The sequence below is a fragment of the Lepisosteus platostomus genome, chromosome 12, assembly GCF_059453375.1.
Source record: "Lepisosteus platostomus isolate fLepPlt1 chromosome 12, fLepPlt1.hap1, whole genome shotgun sequence".
In the NCBI taxonomy this organism is placed as follows: domain Eukaryota; kingdom Metazoa; phylum Chordata; class Actinopteri; order Semionotiformes; family Lepisosteidae; genus Lepisosteus; species Lepisosteus platostomus.
Window position 1 is genome coordinate 43,633,617 of NC_142622.1, and position 17,228 is coordinate 43,650,844.

At 44.1% G+C, this 17,228-nt stretch overlaps 1 protein-coding gene and 1 long non-coding RNA gene across 5 annotated transcripts in view; one reads left to right on the plus strand and one right to left on the minus strand.

Annotated features, from left to right (window-relative positions):
• Positions 1-9,650, minus strand: part of znrf2b (zinc and ring finger 2b) — a 46,635-nt gene extending 36,985 nt beyond the window's left edge. For 2 of the 4 annotated variants that reach the window (XM_088602125.1, XM_088602124.1), the window contains exon 1: positions 8,234-9,650. In XM_088602125.1, coding sequence (XP_088458251.1) covers positions 8,234-8,636 — 403 coding nt within the window. In that variant the 5' untranslated portion in view covers positions 8,637-9,650. The remainder of the gene's footprint in view (positions 1-8,233) is intronic. The other 2 variants (XM_088602123.1, XM_088602121.1) reach the window with 2 other exon arrangements.
• Positions 8,075-16,550, plus strand: LOC148651599 (uncharacterized). Its single transcript, XR_015925779.1, has 4 exons — positions 8,075-8,255; positions 13,207-13,361; positions 13,464-13,631; positions 14,706-16,550. It is a non-coding gene; the product is annotated as an uncharacterized LOC148651599 (long non-coding RNA).
• Positions 16,551-17,228: the final 678 nt, after the last annotated feature.

The following is a 17,228-nucleotide window of genomic DNA, read 5'->3' on the forward strand; positions in this document are numbered from 1 at the left end:
GTAGCTTCTTTCAAGCTCCCTTAACCCTTCCTGTGAAGAAATGCCACTTTTTCAGGTTTAAATTGAATAAAGAAATTACATAGAGAAACGTGGAACGCTTCACAAGAACTGAATTTCCCGAATGAGAAGAAAAAACAATATTTTGTTTGTCAGGATGGATTTGCATACCTGCCTCTGAAAGACGGGGAAATACAGACATTATTTTTTTTCTAAAACCGCCTTTTAAAGCCCCAGAAGAGGCCGATAGAATATCCAAGAGCTCGGGGATGCCGACAGCCTTACTGTGCTGTCAGTAACGGAGTACGCCTCCCGATGAGGTCCATCAGGAGAGGGTGACAGGGCAGGGCAGATGAAGCATGAGCACACACCTGTACACAATCCTGCCATTCTGACAACTGCTTCAACTATCGCTTGCTGTTCATTAAGTTACTTCCTTCTTTGCCGTCGCAGCCTGTAGAACACTTCCCCACTTCTCCGTCAGGTCCAGTCGAAACCCAACAGAGTGACCGCTGACCCACACGGAGCAATGCAAACGCGTGACGGGAAAAAGTCAGGGAGGCGCAGCGCTTGTGCCAAAGTGCACCGCCCTCTGAAAATAGAGCTCTCGGGAGCGGTCGAGGTTACAGGCAAGCAGCGGGCAGATTAGGGGAATAAAACACGACAAAATACTAAGATTTAAAGGTAAACCAAGGTGTTTAGGACAAAAGAAGAGTTCCAGATACTAAAGAAAGTTCAGCGAGTCATTGCTGTTGGGCCATTCACCTGCAGTCGTCACCAGGCAACCACAGACAGGCAGGTGTGAGCTACTGGGTGGCAGGCATGAGAAAGAACATGCCAAGGTTCATGTGAGCCGCTAAGAGGCCGAGTGAAACGCACAGTTCGCTACCCCACGGGTTACAGAGGACTGGTCACTGAGCTGCGTGCTTCACACGGCCCCCTCGGAGATCTGCAGCTCATGGAGCAGGTTTCAGCGATCTCCAGCCCCCCATAACGCTTCCCTGTGAAGGAACAGCCGGCCGAAACAAACCTTTCGCGTTCAGCCCTGGGGCCAGCAGGGGCGAAAGGAGGAAGCGGAAACACGAGCGGACCTCAAGAAGCCACGCGGAGGCGAGATGTTTCACTGAAGGAAGAGGGGTGGAACAGCGAGGAACCAGCGCAAGTCGCAGGACGTGCAAGACGAGGACATTTGGCTTTTTTGTGCAACGGAAAACAAAATCCTTTTTGGATTTGTATCTTAAAACAGGGCCGAGTGCTGGGGCGCCTTGCTAGCTCAACATTTCGAACTCTACTCGCGAGGCCCTAGCGCTTGCTGACAGGAAGACCTCGCCGGAGCTCGGGACAGTGAGTTAAAAGGGATTGTCAACAGATCACAATGGCCACTTCCTCAGTATCCTTTTGATGTCATTCCAGTTGGGGCACCTTATTTTCTAACAGATGAAACCGTGCCCAGAATGCTGACATTTTCCAAATCTTGATTTAAGAGCTGGAAGGCATGCGTGTAGACTGCCCAGCTTGTGAACATTCCTAAAGAGACTGCCACAAAGGCACCTTAAATTTCTTCTCCCCTGAGGAACTACAAAATCCCACACAATGTGTAGAGCTAATCAGGTTTAGCCTTAATATTTACAACACTAGAGGAAGATCAGGGATATCCCCACACCTTGTTAAAGCCAGACAGAAAAAAAAGCATTCATACAGTAAATGTTTTTAAGATTATTTTCTCTTTCCTTGAGCTACAAGGATAAAGACCTGAAGATAAAGACATACAAGGATATTTAGGATAAGGATAATATACTACAGGGCTTAAATTCTTATAATAATAAAATAATAATAATTATTATTATTATTATTATTATTATTATTATTATTATTATTAATGAGTTGCATGCTGGTTTGTTTTGACTTTCCGCTGAAGAGGAAACCAGTAGAATTGGTCTGGAGATGACATGGAGGTCTGGTAGTGGCTCAGGACAGCACAGGAGCCCCATTGTTAAACGGGTGAGGTCAGGTTAATTTGCATTGCCTGTCAGCCTTTTGTCACTACAGTGGACAACTCTTGGTCGGGTGCACGTATATTGTGTCAAATACCCGTTTCATAGAAAAATAAAGCCACAGAACACAAACAGGCAGAGCTTGAGGATTGCTGTTAGTCAGAAGTGGTGGAAAAGCACTTTAATTACTGCAGATTTCAGCACATTCAGCTAGAATAACTGATCTAATAAAAAATAATAGCAATAAACATGGTTAAAACAAACAGAAAATATCACAAGACTATATATATAATGTTATAACATTTTCTTAATTTAATGTCTTGAAATATCAACCTCAGTACGAAATGTACCCTTTTAACCCTTGATCCGACTACACTTAAAGATTGAACTAGCCAGCTGTACTGTACAGCATCTAAACAGTGAAATCCCTATATAAACCAAAGCTTTTCTTCAGCTATTTCAAAACCGGCCTTTCATTATCAGAAACGGTAATTCTCTGGTACACAGCCACACCAGTTTCAAGATAAACTTTGAACGCCTGACCTGACTCAAAGATTCGACTGTTTTGAAAAATCTCTCATCTATCAGGTTTAAAGTTCAAAGGCATACTAATCATAAACAGTACAATGTCAACAAAAAAAGTTCTCCTTCCTTGTACGAACAGCTACTTCTACATCAAGAGCTTTCTTCAGTCATCTATTACAGTGACGCTGCCTTCAAGTACAGAGGCCTAAACATCAATGTACACATCAGGCAGCTGAAGAAACGACATGCACCTTCTTTACTTCAGATGCACATTATCCAAGAGGTGTTAACATACAGTTATTTACAGAAAGAAAGAAAACTGCTAAAAGTGAGCCTTCTTTTTCAACTGAATACTGCAAAACAATAACAAAACTATGTTTTTTTGGGACTTGACGTTTTAAGTTTCCCAGAGAATAAAACGTGTTACAGTAAAATCTGCCAATAGTAACACAGAATCTCACATTGTAAAGCACTGACACAAAGCCAGAACCGATCAGCCCCACAAGACAGTTTCAATACTTGAAGAGCCTCCTTAATTTTATAGCTGTTTGGAGTAGTAGGTGGTAGAGACTTGTCTGGAGCCCCAGTATGATGTGGCTTGGTTACAGTTAAGACTCTGGCTGGCTGATGATGACTGGTGTATTCGCACTATGGTGACAGACTATGAACTGTTCAGCTCTCACAAGTTGGAAACAATCCAGGGCAGAAATTTACAATAGGGTAACAGTAAATGTGCTGTTACACTTAGGGGGAAAAAAAGTCAAAGAAACTGTAAAGTTGTGGGCGAGGGAAAAAGTTTGGAAGTAAAGAAATAATTTAAAAAATCAATTTTTCAATTAATTAAAGGAAAAACAATCTCTGAAAAAATCAAAGTGTTCAGTTTTTGGCATGTTAAAATCCCACCTATTCTCATGCGAGCTTAAACTGTGGCATCCGTCTTAGGAACCTAATAGTGCCCGAAGTCTAAAACTCCACCAGGAAACCTGCTATTTACAAATAAAAGTGTATTGATGTGAACTCAGGCAGGCCCGTCTTGCACATGAGGTAGTCATTTCAGCTGCTTTGAAACTGGCTTCTGTCCAAAAGGGCAACAGCCTGCTGATCTTTGGTTAAGGATAAAGTTTCATCTGTTGCTTATGCTCCACAGGCCAGACTGGTTCAAGACTCTGCTGTTTCACATGCACAGTAAAACACAATACTGCTTCACTGAAGTACAACCAGTGAGAATTCACAGGTCTTTCAGTTTTCTTTCCTTATTGTAACACGCTAAGTGTAGCTTTTTTTTTCGCTACAGGCATTTTAATGAATACACAAATATTGGAGTTTCCTTAACTGCTCTTATCTTTATTATAATGGGTATTTTACAGACACAGCAAACATTAAGATTCAAAGCATTATGATTAACACATGGTATAAGAAGTCTTATCAGGCACCACTAAGTTGCAGAATATTACAGTCAGCCCCTGATAAATACAGACGTTTACAACCACATCCTTCAGCAACTGAATCACATCATTACAAAATACTCAACGTTTTGTTAAGGATGAAACACTAACACCACAGGCAGCCTGTCTTCGTACATGAGACTTGCAAAAACACAACACGTATACTGCCTGCAGAAATGTCTGCTTCAGCTGGGTTTTATTACACTGTACTCCACATAAAGGGAGGAATTAGACTGGGGTGCACACAAGACGACAGACCGTATGGAGTGTGGACTTGGTGAACATAACCTGATGAAAAACAAATATTATCAGCACCGATAGGGACAAGACATTTAAAAAAACTTGTACCCTTTATCTTATAATGTTTCAAAATACTAAGCTGGACACAGCTATGAGAAACTTTGTATACAAGGGTGAGAAAATTATACACAATTATACAATGATGGAGACTTTATTGGAATTCTGAATTAATATACCAATATGAAAGGGTAATCCAACATGACTTTCAATAAACTTTCTTGAATGAATACACCACAAATATGAAACAACTTTTATATCTGCAACTTTTCTAATAAAACTAACCTCTCTCTTTTTCATATTCCAATCTCTGCAAAGCCAGCTCTGATCTAATCCAATATCTGCTGCACAGCTTTAATATTGACCTGGTTACACTCTCTCTCAAGAACCTCCGTATGCTTTGGATGTAAAGGCTCTCATTTGTTTCAAAAACAGTTCTTTCTCTTTGTGACCCAGTCTATTTCCAGTTGGCTCTGGATGAAGGTCATGAATGGTATATAGACAAACAAGCTTTCCATCTGCCAGGCGGTATTGCATGGTCTTGGTACCAGAAACGAGAACCTTTTGAACAAGCAACTATTTTGTTTTTTTAATTTTACACTGTATCCCTTTCTTCTGAGAATTTAAAAAATGTGCACACCATACATTTGACTGAAACACATTTACACAGTGCAATAAACACACATGTATTTGTAAATGCATATTAAGAAGACCAAGTTGATTAAACTCAGCGTGTGCATGATGTGTGCTTAAACAAGCGTGAACCGTACGCATGTTTATAGTGAAACACACTGGCACCATGACAAAGCCACAAGCAACTCTCAAGAACAAGTCAAGAGCAACTTCAGAAGGGCACTCCAGCACAGCAGCTTAGGGAACCTGTCAGAAGCTGGCAGGGTCTGTGCGGTTTGCAGGGGAGCACGTATCAGTGATCATTCATCATCAGGCAGGCCCATTAATTACACTCGTGTGCATGTATGGAATTACAGCTCGCAAACAAGATGGATTAAGATGTCCATATTAATGCACAAAATTACCCAAAGAAAACCAAATTCTATCAAAAACAGAGGGGAACCCTCTGCCCCAGGCTTTTCTTTTACCCTTTAGAAGCAAATGAAAATCTTCCGAACAAACATGATCCGGCCAACCTTATATTACTGGATTTCTGCAAATCCCTTCGGAGGAAATCGGGCCAAAACTGCGATTAACACATTAGATTGATTTGTTCCCATTTAGACGCACGGTTTTCTATGAAAGCCTGGATGAATACTTGTCTTCGGTGGGGAAACACTGAATTGCAGCTTTTTCACTCAAGCGTTGCGCTGTAACTTACAACACAGCACTGTCCCAACAATAAGAAGCCCTTCTGTTAATGCAACTCAAAGTTCATATTTAAACACGTACTTAGCCCCAGACCCAAAGGGACACCCATATTACCAAGCAACCATAATGGTTTCTGTTTACTCAGACCTGCTGCATGCAATTCCCTCAGCAACTAAACCTGCTGCTGATATATGTGGCTCTTCCACCTGTATCACCGGGCAGGTCAGAGGTGCTGTATGAGAAACACATCAACAGGGAGACCAAATTCAAACTCCAGCGAGACCGACGGGGGCGCTCACGGCGTTTCTGACTTGCACGGAAATAACACTTTCGGTACCGGAGAAAGACGTTTTCTCGCAGTTCAACATTTTCCCTCACTTTCATGACTCGAGTAAAACTGTCACCTTTCTTTCCTTCTCACAGCAGGACCAGCCAGTAACGACGGCACTCTGAACAGAACTCTGTACCAGACGTCTGGCTTGAATTCACCGAGATTCTCCCGACATGTTTCCACATGTCTGACCAGCGGGCCAGGGAACATGAGATTCTGTTCAAATTAGATCTGACGATGCAGAAATTACAGGTTTCAATTCTATACCCTTCCTGCATGGGGAGATGGGGTGCCTGAAAATTGGGTTGCAAGGTTAGGAGAAGAGCACTTAACTGCTCTAGAGCCCTACGATGCTGACAGCGAGAAAAGGCTGATGAAGACAAAAACAAGCATTCGCAGACCATGTTTCGTATAATGTGCACACTGATTTTTTTTTATTGTCTGGGTGACACTGGGTTTTATATCCCACTTGAGAGTAATCCTTTAGCACATGAATCTGACTATTTAGAAGCCGAGAGGAATTACATTCTTTTAAAGCCTTTTTGAAGTAATCTGCTCAACTCCAAGACCAAACTAATGCCAGGCACCGAACACCAATCAGACAGATAAATCAAAGTTACCTGGCCATATTATAAATTGCTGCATTAATTTGCTCGCTTTAGTCACATTTTGAAGGAAATCACCAAAACCTTTACTCAATTTGGAATCCTTTTATAATCCCTTAACAACTGAAAGAAATTTACTCTAAATAAAAATGCAATGCACGTTAAATCAATTCAAAATAATACAACTTTCTCGTAATGTGTTACCCACAAGGAGCATTAAAAATGCATATCAGTAATAATGTATCTCATCACTATTGTTGCATTTTGACGTTTTAAGTCTATGGAACTCCTATAGGAGGATGACTACTTCCAAATATGCTGTCAGCTCCTGTAGGCTTAACGCAACGTCTGATACCAATTCTTTACTGAGGGCTGTGGATCAGCTGTCATTTGAAAGACTCTTCCCTTTGTAAACGTTTAATAAACGATCAAATAAAATTAATTCCGAATCACACGAATGGTGTAACGCCACATATCATATCTCAGAATATTAAACCCAGAAGTAAACGGTGCCAATAATTAAACTCTGGCTTAGGGCAGTATAAACAACTTTCTCTGGATCGTAATTATGTTGCAACCTCAACTTAAAGATAGATTTCTTCCGCGACTACTATGTTACACATTCAGAACAACAGCACGGACACAGAGGAAAGCAAACCACATGGCTCATCGCAATCCTTTTTTTGACACCCCCACAGCCGGCACAGTAGGAAATCCCTGGGAATCTCCCCTGGAAAAGGGCAGTTCCAGCTAGCACGTCGACCCCCCCTGCGTGTGTCTGGGAGCAAACCCCATCTCCTTGCACAAACCCACATCTGTGGGGACGCAGGTCGGGCACGCAGACTGGCAAAAGAGCCAACTTACAAAAACCACCACCAGCACCCACCCACCCGCTCCTGCTTCCAGTCTTGCTGGAAATCGGCTGTCAACCAATTTCAGTCTGGGACTCCTGCTCCAGCCGAAGACGGTACTTTCCACACGGCCGTCAACCCCCCCACCTGATGCACACGAGTTTCCTCACGCCCACCAGCTTTCTGCTCCGTCTCAGCTGGCTCCTTCCCGATCACAGAGCAGGAGGGGGTGTGCCTGTTTATTGTGACAGGGGGCTCAGGGCTCTCGAGTTTGATCAAAACAGGAGCCGTGCGGTTTTGCTCGAGGTCGCGTCCTTTCGAGAGGAATGACAGAAGATGAAAGGCACGACCTCCCTTTTTTCACGGCCGGGGCTGAAGGGGGCTAAGCTACACACCTGATGGGGAAACCAGCACCGTTTTGATGTTGGGTGTGTGTGTGTGTGTTCGCTGTTGTCTTTGAAGACAACCAACCAACGGGACGCATGATCAATCTCAGCCCTCAGAAGTGAACAGGTTTTTTTTTTGTCCGCTCCCTTATCAATCCAATATCAGCCAGAAATTTCCAGTTGGGTGCCCCCCCAGCTCGCAATAATTCGTGCACTCTTGACATAACCCCCCCACACACAGGCCCAGGCCAGCTGATAAAACTGTGGAGTAAAACTAAAGGTCAAGTTCGTACGCGAAACACTATGCGCACTAACTTCCACTTCACCAACAGTTTTCCCTGCGCAGTTACGCACGGTATAAAACAAACTACACGTTGCACAAGTGCAGCTGGTACTGAGGCGCTACACACACACACACAGGCAGGCAGACTCCGGTGGAAATGTGTTGCTGTCGAGACACAACCCGGCTCTGCTCTTACCTCCGAAGAGATGCGGCGAAAGGTGAGACGGCAGCGAGCCGATGAGCAGCCGCGGCGCGCCGTGACCGCCGCCGGTGCCGCCGTCCTCCGGGGTGCTGCTGCCGGACTCCTGGGAGCCGCTGCTGGGGATGTTCAGGCCGGCTTGGTTCAGCGACTGGGGCCTGCTCCCGGTCCCTGACCCCGCTCCGCCGCCGCCCACCGACCTCGTCCTGGGGCCGAGCGGCTGAGCCGCGGCGGCGGCGGCGGCTCCCGAGGCCCCGTGTGCGGAGGCGGACTCGTAACCGTACCTCAGCGCCGGCGTCCTGCCGTGCCCGGGCCCGGCCGAGGTGCCCGAGGGCAAATCCGAGCCCGAGTAAGCCCTGGTCCGCCCGTTGGCCGCCGGGCTGCTCTGTTTCGCTCCCATCTGTCAGCTACCAGTCCAGCCCGGGGACTGATGATGAAGTCTTGAGCGGAGGTGTTGCAGGGGAGGGAGGGGGCACTCACAAGCTGTCCAGCCAACTGAGAGGAGTTCCCCCCCGGCTGTGTGCGCCGGGAGAGCAATCCAGAGCCCGGGCAAGGCAGTGAGGGAAATGTTAATAGTAACACCACAAAAAAAAAGGAGAAAAACACAATAACAACAACCCCCGAGGCTGCCTGGCACCGCCAGGAGTTAAGGGGGCCGGTGGAGGGGGTTGGGAGAGGGGTAAGGGGTTGTTGGCTGATGGTGAAATTAAAACAAAAAGGGGGAGGAAAAACGTCAGGTAAGAAACTCCCCCCTGCCGGGATATGTCAAAACAAAAGCATCATACAACAACAGCGACAACGAAGGGGGGGAAAAAAAAAAACCCAAGAAGAAATGTTCAAAAGAAATGTGCCACGGCGATTATTCCCCGACACCGTGCGTGTGCGCTCCGGGCCGCCCGGCCCCCGCTGCTCGCTGCTGTGCTGGAGTTGGCGCTGGCTGCCGTGCCCGTCTCCGCCGCCATGCCTCGTCTGCCTCGCCGGGGAAGGGAACCGGAGAGACGGCCGCCGACACACACACACGCACGCACAGAGAGAGAGGGGTGGGGTGGGGTGACGAGGGAGGCGGGAGGACCGAGAGCAGAGACGGTCATGGAGGGAGGGAGGGAGGGAGAGGACGCGGCGGCCCTGGCCTTTGTGCGTCAGGCGACGTCGGCACCGCCGGGGCACTACCCACCCGGAAACCGCCGGCCACCGCTGCCATGGCACCGGGCTGGGGACACGCGTGATCCGGGGGCGGGGCTGCTGTATCTGTCGCGCCCCACGGACGGGAATGAGCTGCCCCTCTCGCCAGGTGGCCCCGTGGAAAAAAGGACCCTTATCTTACGCTTTTTAGCTGCCAAGTTACGGTACTGGCCGGTACTTTTTCATGCACAACATGCAGCAGGAAGCCTTAGAGCATGTCACAGAGCAGTTTGAACTAGCTGAGACGATCTGTTAAGCCATGACGTGGAGGAAAAGTTAACAAAAGGTCTTTTGTTTACACAAAACAGGCACAAATGAAAATGACGTAAGCCACCTTTTACAAACTACAGCCTCTTCATTTCTTCTCAGCACAAAGCTTGCTGTCTGTCATCTCTTGAAAATAACATACAGTAAGTTCGAGACAGACAGAAGCAACAGGTCAGGAACCATATCTCTGAGAATCTCAGGTCACTAAGCCATGAAATCAGACTCTCTTCAATAAGACACACTTTCAAGTCTGCAGATGGGCTGGCTGGTGGGGACCGATCTGTGTCACTGGGGAAGTAGTTTGAAAGATGAATTTAACCCGTATTTAACAGTAAACCCCTTAATAATTGTAACCAACAACCATAACATTTGAATTTGAAAATGTGTATTGTTTAAACCACACAAACATGAGTCAGTTTTGTTCTCATTGTGTCATTAAACAATAAAACATGGTTAGTTAATTTTAAGATATTCCATATACAGTAGTTACATTATATTCCAGCACAAGCAAGTAAGCAGATGTGAGCAGCACGGAAACTTCCCATGAATTAAAACTGAATCAATTAAAATGGGAGCATGCGTCTGAGAGGCTTTCCTTTTGATTGCTGCCTTTTTAAAGAGTGGAGCACCTACAGCCTGTAGGAATCGCAGATGAAGTTTGAGCGATGTTTTGCTGAATGCAGCAACGACTGAGTCGCACTCATGAAGTCTCTATGGGCCTTCTCTTGCACAAAGCAGAAGCATAGAAACAATTTGCCTGTGGCACGAGGTTCAATTTTGACGCATGTCTCAGAGCTCTCCTGGGGCATTGGTTCTTGACTGTAATTTCACTCACTGTTTAGGTTTTGCAGTTAGTTGTTGGTGTGACTTGTTTCACATTATTTTGTGTGTTCCTTTTTGGTTACATAAAGTTAAATAAATAGAATACACTGAGATCTATATTGGACACTGAGGAAATAGGTCTAGAGAGCTGCAGGGGAATGTGCACCACTAGTTGTGTTCCTCTAGGCTCTTCCTTGCTTCCTCTCCCTCTTCTCTCTCTTATAAACAGTTTTGAGAAATCTTGTCTGGTTTCTTACTGGTTAGCAGTTATAGCCTTGAATGAAGATATTCATGGGTAAAGAACCTGGGCTATGAGAAAAACTGTTCGTTTCAAGAAACATAATGTGGCTTGTGTAGCATAATATGTATGACCTTTGTTATAATATGTGCACTGTGTTTTAGCAGGGTTTTAATTCTACATGGATACCTGTACAAGTAGAAACAACAGAGAGTCACATTATAATATGTGCACTGTGAAGAGCTGAACAAAATACACAAGAATTAATCAAACAATAACTAATGTTAATAAGAATAACACATTCAGTCATTTTTCAGTAATTCATTTATGGATTTTGTGTGGAAACACATTGTTTTGTGAATTTATACATTGATAGGATCCTTACTGTGCTTTAAAAAATATAGTCAGCATAAGGAAAGGGCAACAGCTATCACTGACTTCAAACAGAAAGTTCCTACAGAAATGTGAAAAATGATTATTGCTGTGAGCACACTGAATGCAACAATATAGCATTGTCCATCTCCTGTATTTGCTTAAAACAGAAAAGTATTGTGAACCTACAGACAGCAATTCACACTGTATTGAAAGAACACTGAAAGAAAGAAAGTCTGTTCTTTTGATTCCAAACTCATTTCCAAACGATGAAAACAATGAATAAGGAAAATTCTTCATGCTGTACAAAAAAAAGGTACTTATAACTCCAGCAAAAATATTCTTGATGTGGGTGCACTGATTTATTAATGAAATGCCTCAAAAGGTTTACGGTTTAAGGAGCAGTGTTTTAGATTGTTTTAAGGTACTGGTTAAGAGGTGGTAATGTTCTTGCTTACCACCTCTCAATAGAATGGAATACTCTGTTCTAGTTACAAGTTTTTAATCCATGTTCTCTGAGGAGATCTAGGGGACTGATGTGATTGGGCTTCAGGGATTTTACTCTGATCACAAAGTAATTGAATTTAGTATCCATTGAACAGGGACACCCAGACTCAATTCTATTGATAAAGGGCCTGTATCCTGAAATGTATGAGTTGTTGGTAAAGAGTAAGATGGTGTGTTATTATTCTCGAAAAAAGCCTTCAAATTCAAGACCAGGAGCGTTTCCAGAATCTGGGCTGGCACTGCGTGTTATCAATAGGGACACTGCTCTTCTGATGTGTAAAATTGTACCAGCCTGTGCTCAAGAGACCTTAAATGTCAACTGTGTCAAGTACAGCAGGAAGCTGACAGCTACATTTCTGTCAGTGTCCTGCAGCCCCCCTCCAACTGACTGCAGCAGCTGTGAGTTTGTAGTGGGTTTTTAGTGTGGGCTTGCAGACAATTACAGATCATACACAATAGATATGAATTATGTCATTAGTGGCGTACCACAAGGGTCTGTACTAGAAACACTGATCTTCTTAACTGATATCTAGATTCAGGTCCAGTATAGTTAGTAAACTCGCCCACATTTACAGATGATACCAAACTAGGAGGATCAGAAAACACAGTAGAAGTAGTAAATCAAATTTTTAAAAAATAAAATAAAATTCAAGACTTGGCCAACACCTGGCAGATGATGTTTAATGTAAACAGCTGCTTAGTTATGCCTGCAGGTTGTGAAAACATAAACTGTAAATATGTCATGGCAAATGCTGAGCCAGAGGAGGCTGCTTATGAAAAAGACTGAGCTGGTCACTTACTGTACACATTCCAGACAATGTGGGGAGGCAATGACACATGGAAACAAAGTGCTGCAATGTACAGTATAGCTAAAAGTGTAGAACTTGAATCAAGGGATTCTGGTCTAGAATTAGTCTAGAGAAGAGAACCCCGAGGGATTCTGGGGCTTCAATTAAAGTCCTACACTGACAGGCTGAAGGAAGTGGACAAGTCCCACAGAGCACACACTGCGGGCTGTGCAGATTTTTCCAAGTTGTTTGAAGAGCAATTCGCAAATTGCAGACCATGTTTATCTAACATAATACATTTTTCAGGTTTTGAACTGGCTAATTACTAGAGAACAGTACAGATATGACGTGTGATTACTCCACTGGCGGATAATGTAATTAGCAGAGTACCATAATAATCTGTATTAGGATTGTTGCTGTTAGAGTTGTACTGCTATAGTGCATAACTACTTTACTAACGCACTAGTAAGGTCTCGTTAAGAATACTGTACACAGTTTTGGCCGCTGCTTTATTGATAATATTATGCTGCTCTGTAAATAGGTCAGGAGAAGAGCACCCAGGTGCTTTCTGGGGTTTAAGGGAAACTCCTACACCGACAGGCTGAAAGAACTGGACCAGTTTAGTCTTTAACTAAGATTGCTGCTACAAATATTCAAAATCCTCCACGGCCGGGACAAAGCCCATTTCTTCAGAGTGAACAGTGAGACACCAGGGAAAGCACATGGACAGGCAGTTAGAACTGAAAACTGGAGCTGCTATTGTTGTGCCCTATCTACCTGCTCTCCATTTCCAGTCTGCCTTAGAGCTCTGGGGTCTGTGCTGAGTACACTGTGAGGGTGTGAGGATTTCTAGTCTGTAACAAGTGCTGGAACGACAAACTGGAAGAATATGTGTCAGGCATTCCTGAGAGCGCTGCACCAGGCCGCCGTGAAAAACTACAGCTGAAAGGTATTATTCTTTACCAGCCCTCTGCTGATCTCATATTCTTCTTTCATTTATATCCATTGCTTGATATGCCCTGTGCGTCTCTTGTTTTCTCCTTCTTTGCAGAAATCACTCTTTAGCTTCGCTATCCCAGAAAAAAAAAAAAAACAGGAAAAAAAACTCTGTCAGAGTGGATGAGTCACCTTGGAAAATAACAACAAGCTGGAACAGAGAATCCATGAGGGCCAAGCGAATACAGAACACGTAGAAGCTAACAATTCAGAAAGGGTGACGGTATAAGATGCAATGGTTCTTTGTATATTAATGAATGGCTACTTCTTTATTGGGGATTGTGATTCATCGTGTTCTAGATAGCGGCAATTTTTGATGATAACTTTAAAAGTGACAAAGATCCTTATTTCTGTGCGCAAAGGCCATGATACCAGCTACCACTCATCCCCAGCTACGCAGGTGTATGGGCCTCACGTCACACCAGATGTCTGGTACAATGCTTTGATAATAGCAGGACAGAGCTCCAGGGTGGGATTGAAGGTCTCAGTTGTTTTACAAATTTAAAAAGCCAACAATTATACAGTTCTTAGTCTCGTACTTACCTCTCACTCCACTGAGTGTCCTACACAGACATCTTCCCCACAGTGGGCAAGCAGAGGCTCTGAGCTTTGAAATCAGAAATCTGTGTGATTTAATCCACCACGTCTCGATCAGAAAGTCAGTTATTCCTGGTAAGGGTCCAGTGTTATTTCAAATCATATAATGTTCCTGTAAATTATGTATTGATTATCTTCTAGTGACCTTTCATGCTAACAGTCAATCAGCATAAACATGTTGAATTTCGCAATAGATTCATTTCTCTATACCAGGTACTTAAGCTATACCACTTTATACAAACAGTCAAATAGTGCCCTCTGCAGCCTTAAACCTCAACTACAACAGGCAAAAAAAATACAAATAAGTGTATTTGATTGTGTAAAGATATGTAAGAATAGGAAATGTAATGTTCGTTTCTTCATTACTAACAAGAAGAGTTTTCATTTCCCACAGAATACCTCACTCCCTAATGACCCATGGACTTCTCAACTAATGTCATGTCTGTACCTTGTCCTGTATAAAATAACACATGTACGTTTAGTTTGGTGAGAGACTTCACTGAGTTGCACTGTAGCTGCTATTTTACTGAGACTGAAGAACAAGCTACTAAGAAGCTGTGGGTTAGTTTTATTTAGGAATTTAAAAGTGAATTCCATTTTGACGATGATGAAAGATTATAACTTGTTTCTCCTTTGTGCCTGATTGCAGCACATGGGGCTTGTGGATAGTGATTTTACTGCTTTATCTGTTATCCTGCAGGGTCAATTTCATCCGAAACCTTCAGACCTTGAGCCTCTATCCCACTGTTCACCTAGGGCCATGATCATCTCTAACCAGTCTCAGCTCTGTGCTCAGCGCCAGCAGGGATTCTCTAGCCTTTAGAAAGTACTGCAAGACTGGAAACAGTCATTTGGTTTCAGGCTGAAAAGAGAAAAACACTTTAACCAAAGCAGATGCTAGAACAAGATATTTGCAATTCCCATCTGTTCCTGTCAGAGCTGGAGGACACCACTACAAAATTCATGAACCAATATGTCAGAAAAAGCGCTCTGGACCGAACTGCAGAGACCGAATCACGCCTGAAGAAAAACAGAACACAGCTCGTGGACGAACACGGGCTTCGACGAGTTCTGGCAGCTCTCAGGAAGAACCTCTACATTTCAGTACAGCATTTCCCCTCTTAAGTGACAGCCATTATGTACCTTTCACTTTCAAATCTTTTTAAATTTAGTCCCTTTGTTATCTCAGGGGTACGGTATTTTTTAGGACATGACATCCTTTTTTTTGGGACTTTGTGGGTCTTTGTCCTTGGACCCCTAGAGGTTTTTTTTCTCCTTACTAAGGAGTCTTTGGTTCCTCTCCTCCGTTGTCTTCTGGTCTTTTCTGTCCCGTCTTCACAAGATGTATGGTCACTTGCTTTGTTAAGCGCCTTGGGGCAACCTTGTTGTGAAAGGCGCTAAGTAAAATTAAATCGAATTGAATTACCTTTTCTGGCATTTTATAATTGGTCTCATATTGATAGTTTTCTGTTAAAAAATGTTGCTTTACCAAGGTTGCAGGATAGCAGAAAAAAAACGTTCTTCTCGTGTTGTTAGTACTCGCTGGGCCTAGACAGTCTAGAGACGTCTGCCTGTGGCGTGCGAGATTCCCCGTCGTAGTCAGAGAGCAGGCGACAGAGCACAGCTTCTGACACCCCCTTACAACACCCCCTCCCAAACTCCACCCCGAGAGCAGAGCCGGAAACACTTGAGCACGATCTACATCCTGAACCGGACAAGCTGCACGGAACCCCTGGGGAACCTGTAGGATTACCCTGTTGATCATTTAGATAATTCCAGGAAGATAAGTCATCAATAAGTAAAAATATGCGTTTTTAACAGTTGGAAATGTTATTGTCCCCCAGAGAGATGCACGTTTGGCGTTTCATGCCCTTTCAAGCCGCTCACCGATGCCGATGTTGTTTTTCCTACACTTGTTTTCCGATGCCCTGCTTGAGTCCAGCGGTGAGAGAATTGTGTTTGGTCAACAGCAGCTCGGCACTGTCAGCACTTTGTATACATGTACTGTTCCGCCCAGCTGAACGCACTCGTGCTGATCCCAGCACTGTTATTGAATAGCCAGGCTCCCACAACAAGCTGCCTGCTGGTGTGAAGAGCTTTGCTGCCGTTTAGACCAATACAGTCCATCAGACAGCCGGTTTTCCGCTTTGACATGGGCACTGCAAATGTTTGTTTTTTTTGTCAAAGAACTTCACTTTTCTAAACAAATCCAAATCAAATAAAAACAAAATATGATGAAGGATAAACATGCTGTCGGATACAATGCAGGTTAGAGAGATCTTTCCTCACAGCACGGCAGGCCTCGACTAAGATGTTTTGTTGGAGATATTGACTGCTCAAATCCAGGGGGCCAGTGGAAAGAACTGGCAAACAGCAGTGGGTGCAATCAAAGCCCTGTTCATCATACCCGCCTTTTCAGACTCTCAGGGTCAAGCCAACAGTCTGGGAAAGGGCGAGACAATAACAGGATCGTTTTCTGTATTATAGAGGTTTGGTACCAGAAAACAACATATGAGAACAATGATAAAATGAAAAGATTCACTTCTTCCTGTGCAATTTGTTTTCTTTCCCCAGGGACCAGCAGACATCTTCATACATCACCCCATCGTCCTGACTGCAGCACACGAGCTGGAACTCACTGCCTGCAGCAGAGGTAGTCTGCACCATGCAGTCTGCAGACAGACTCCCCTTCGAATCTGCACATTATACAAGCTCACACTGCTCAGAAATAAAGCATTGTCTTTTGAGATAAGATCATTTTATGGACCATATACAATTTCAGGTATTAGGAATTTGTCTTTTCACATACCCCAGCTTGCTCTCCATGAGACACACAGACAGGGAGAGAGAAGCTGGGGGTCAGATCGCAGGGTCAGCCATTTATACGGCACCCCTGGAGCAGCTGGGGTTAAGGGCCTTGCTCAGGGGCCCAACAGAATAGGATTCCTCTGCCGGCTGCGGGATTTGAACCGGCATCCTTCCAGCCACAGGTGCAGATCCTGAGCCACAGAGCCTTTTCTTCACTAACAATTACCTGTGACCCTGATTGCTATGACGGGGAAATATTGTATTGGTTTTTGAAAGAATTTAAATAGAAACGTGTTCACAAAAAAGTTGGTGTAACACTTCTCCAGTCTTCCAGCAGTGCTTAAGAAGTTGTTTGAGAAAACAAGTCTCAGTATCAGGTTAGTTTCTGAAAGACAGTGCCCATCCTGCAACACCA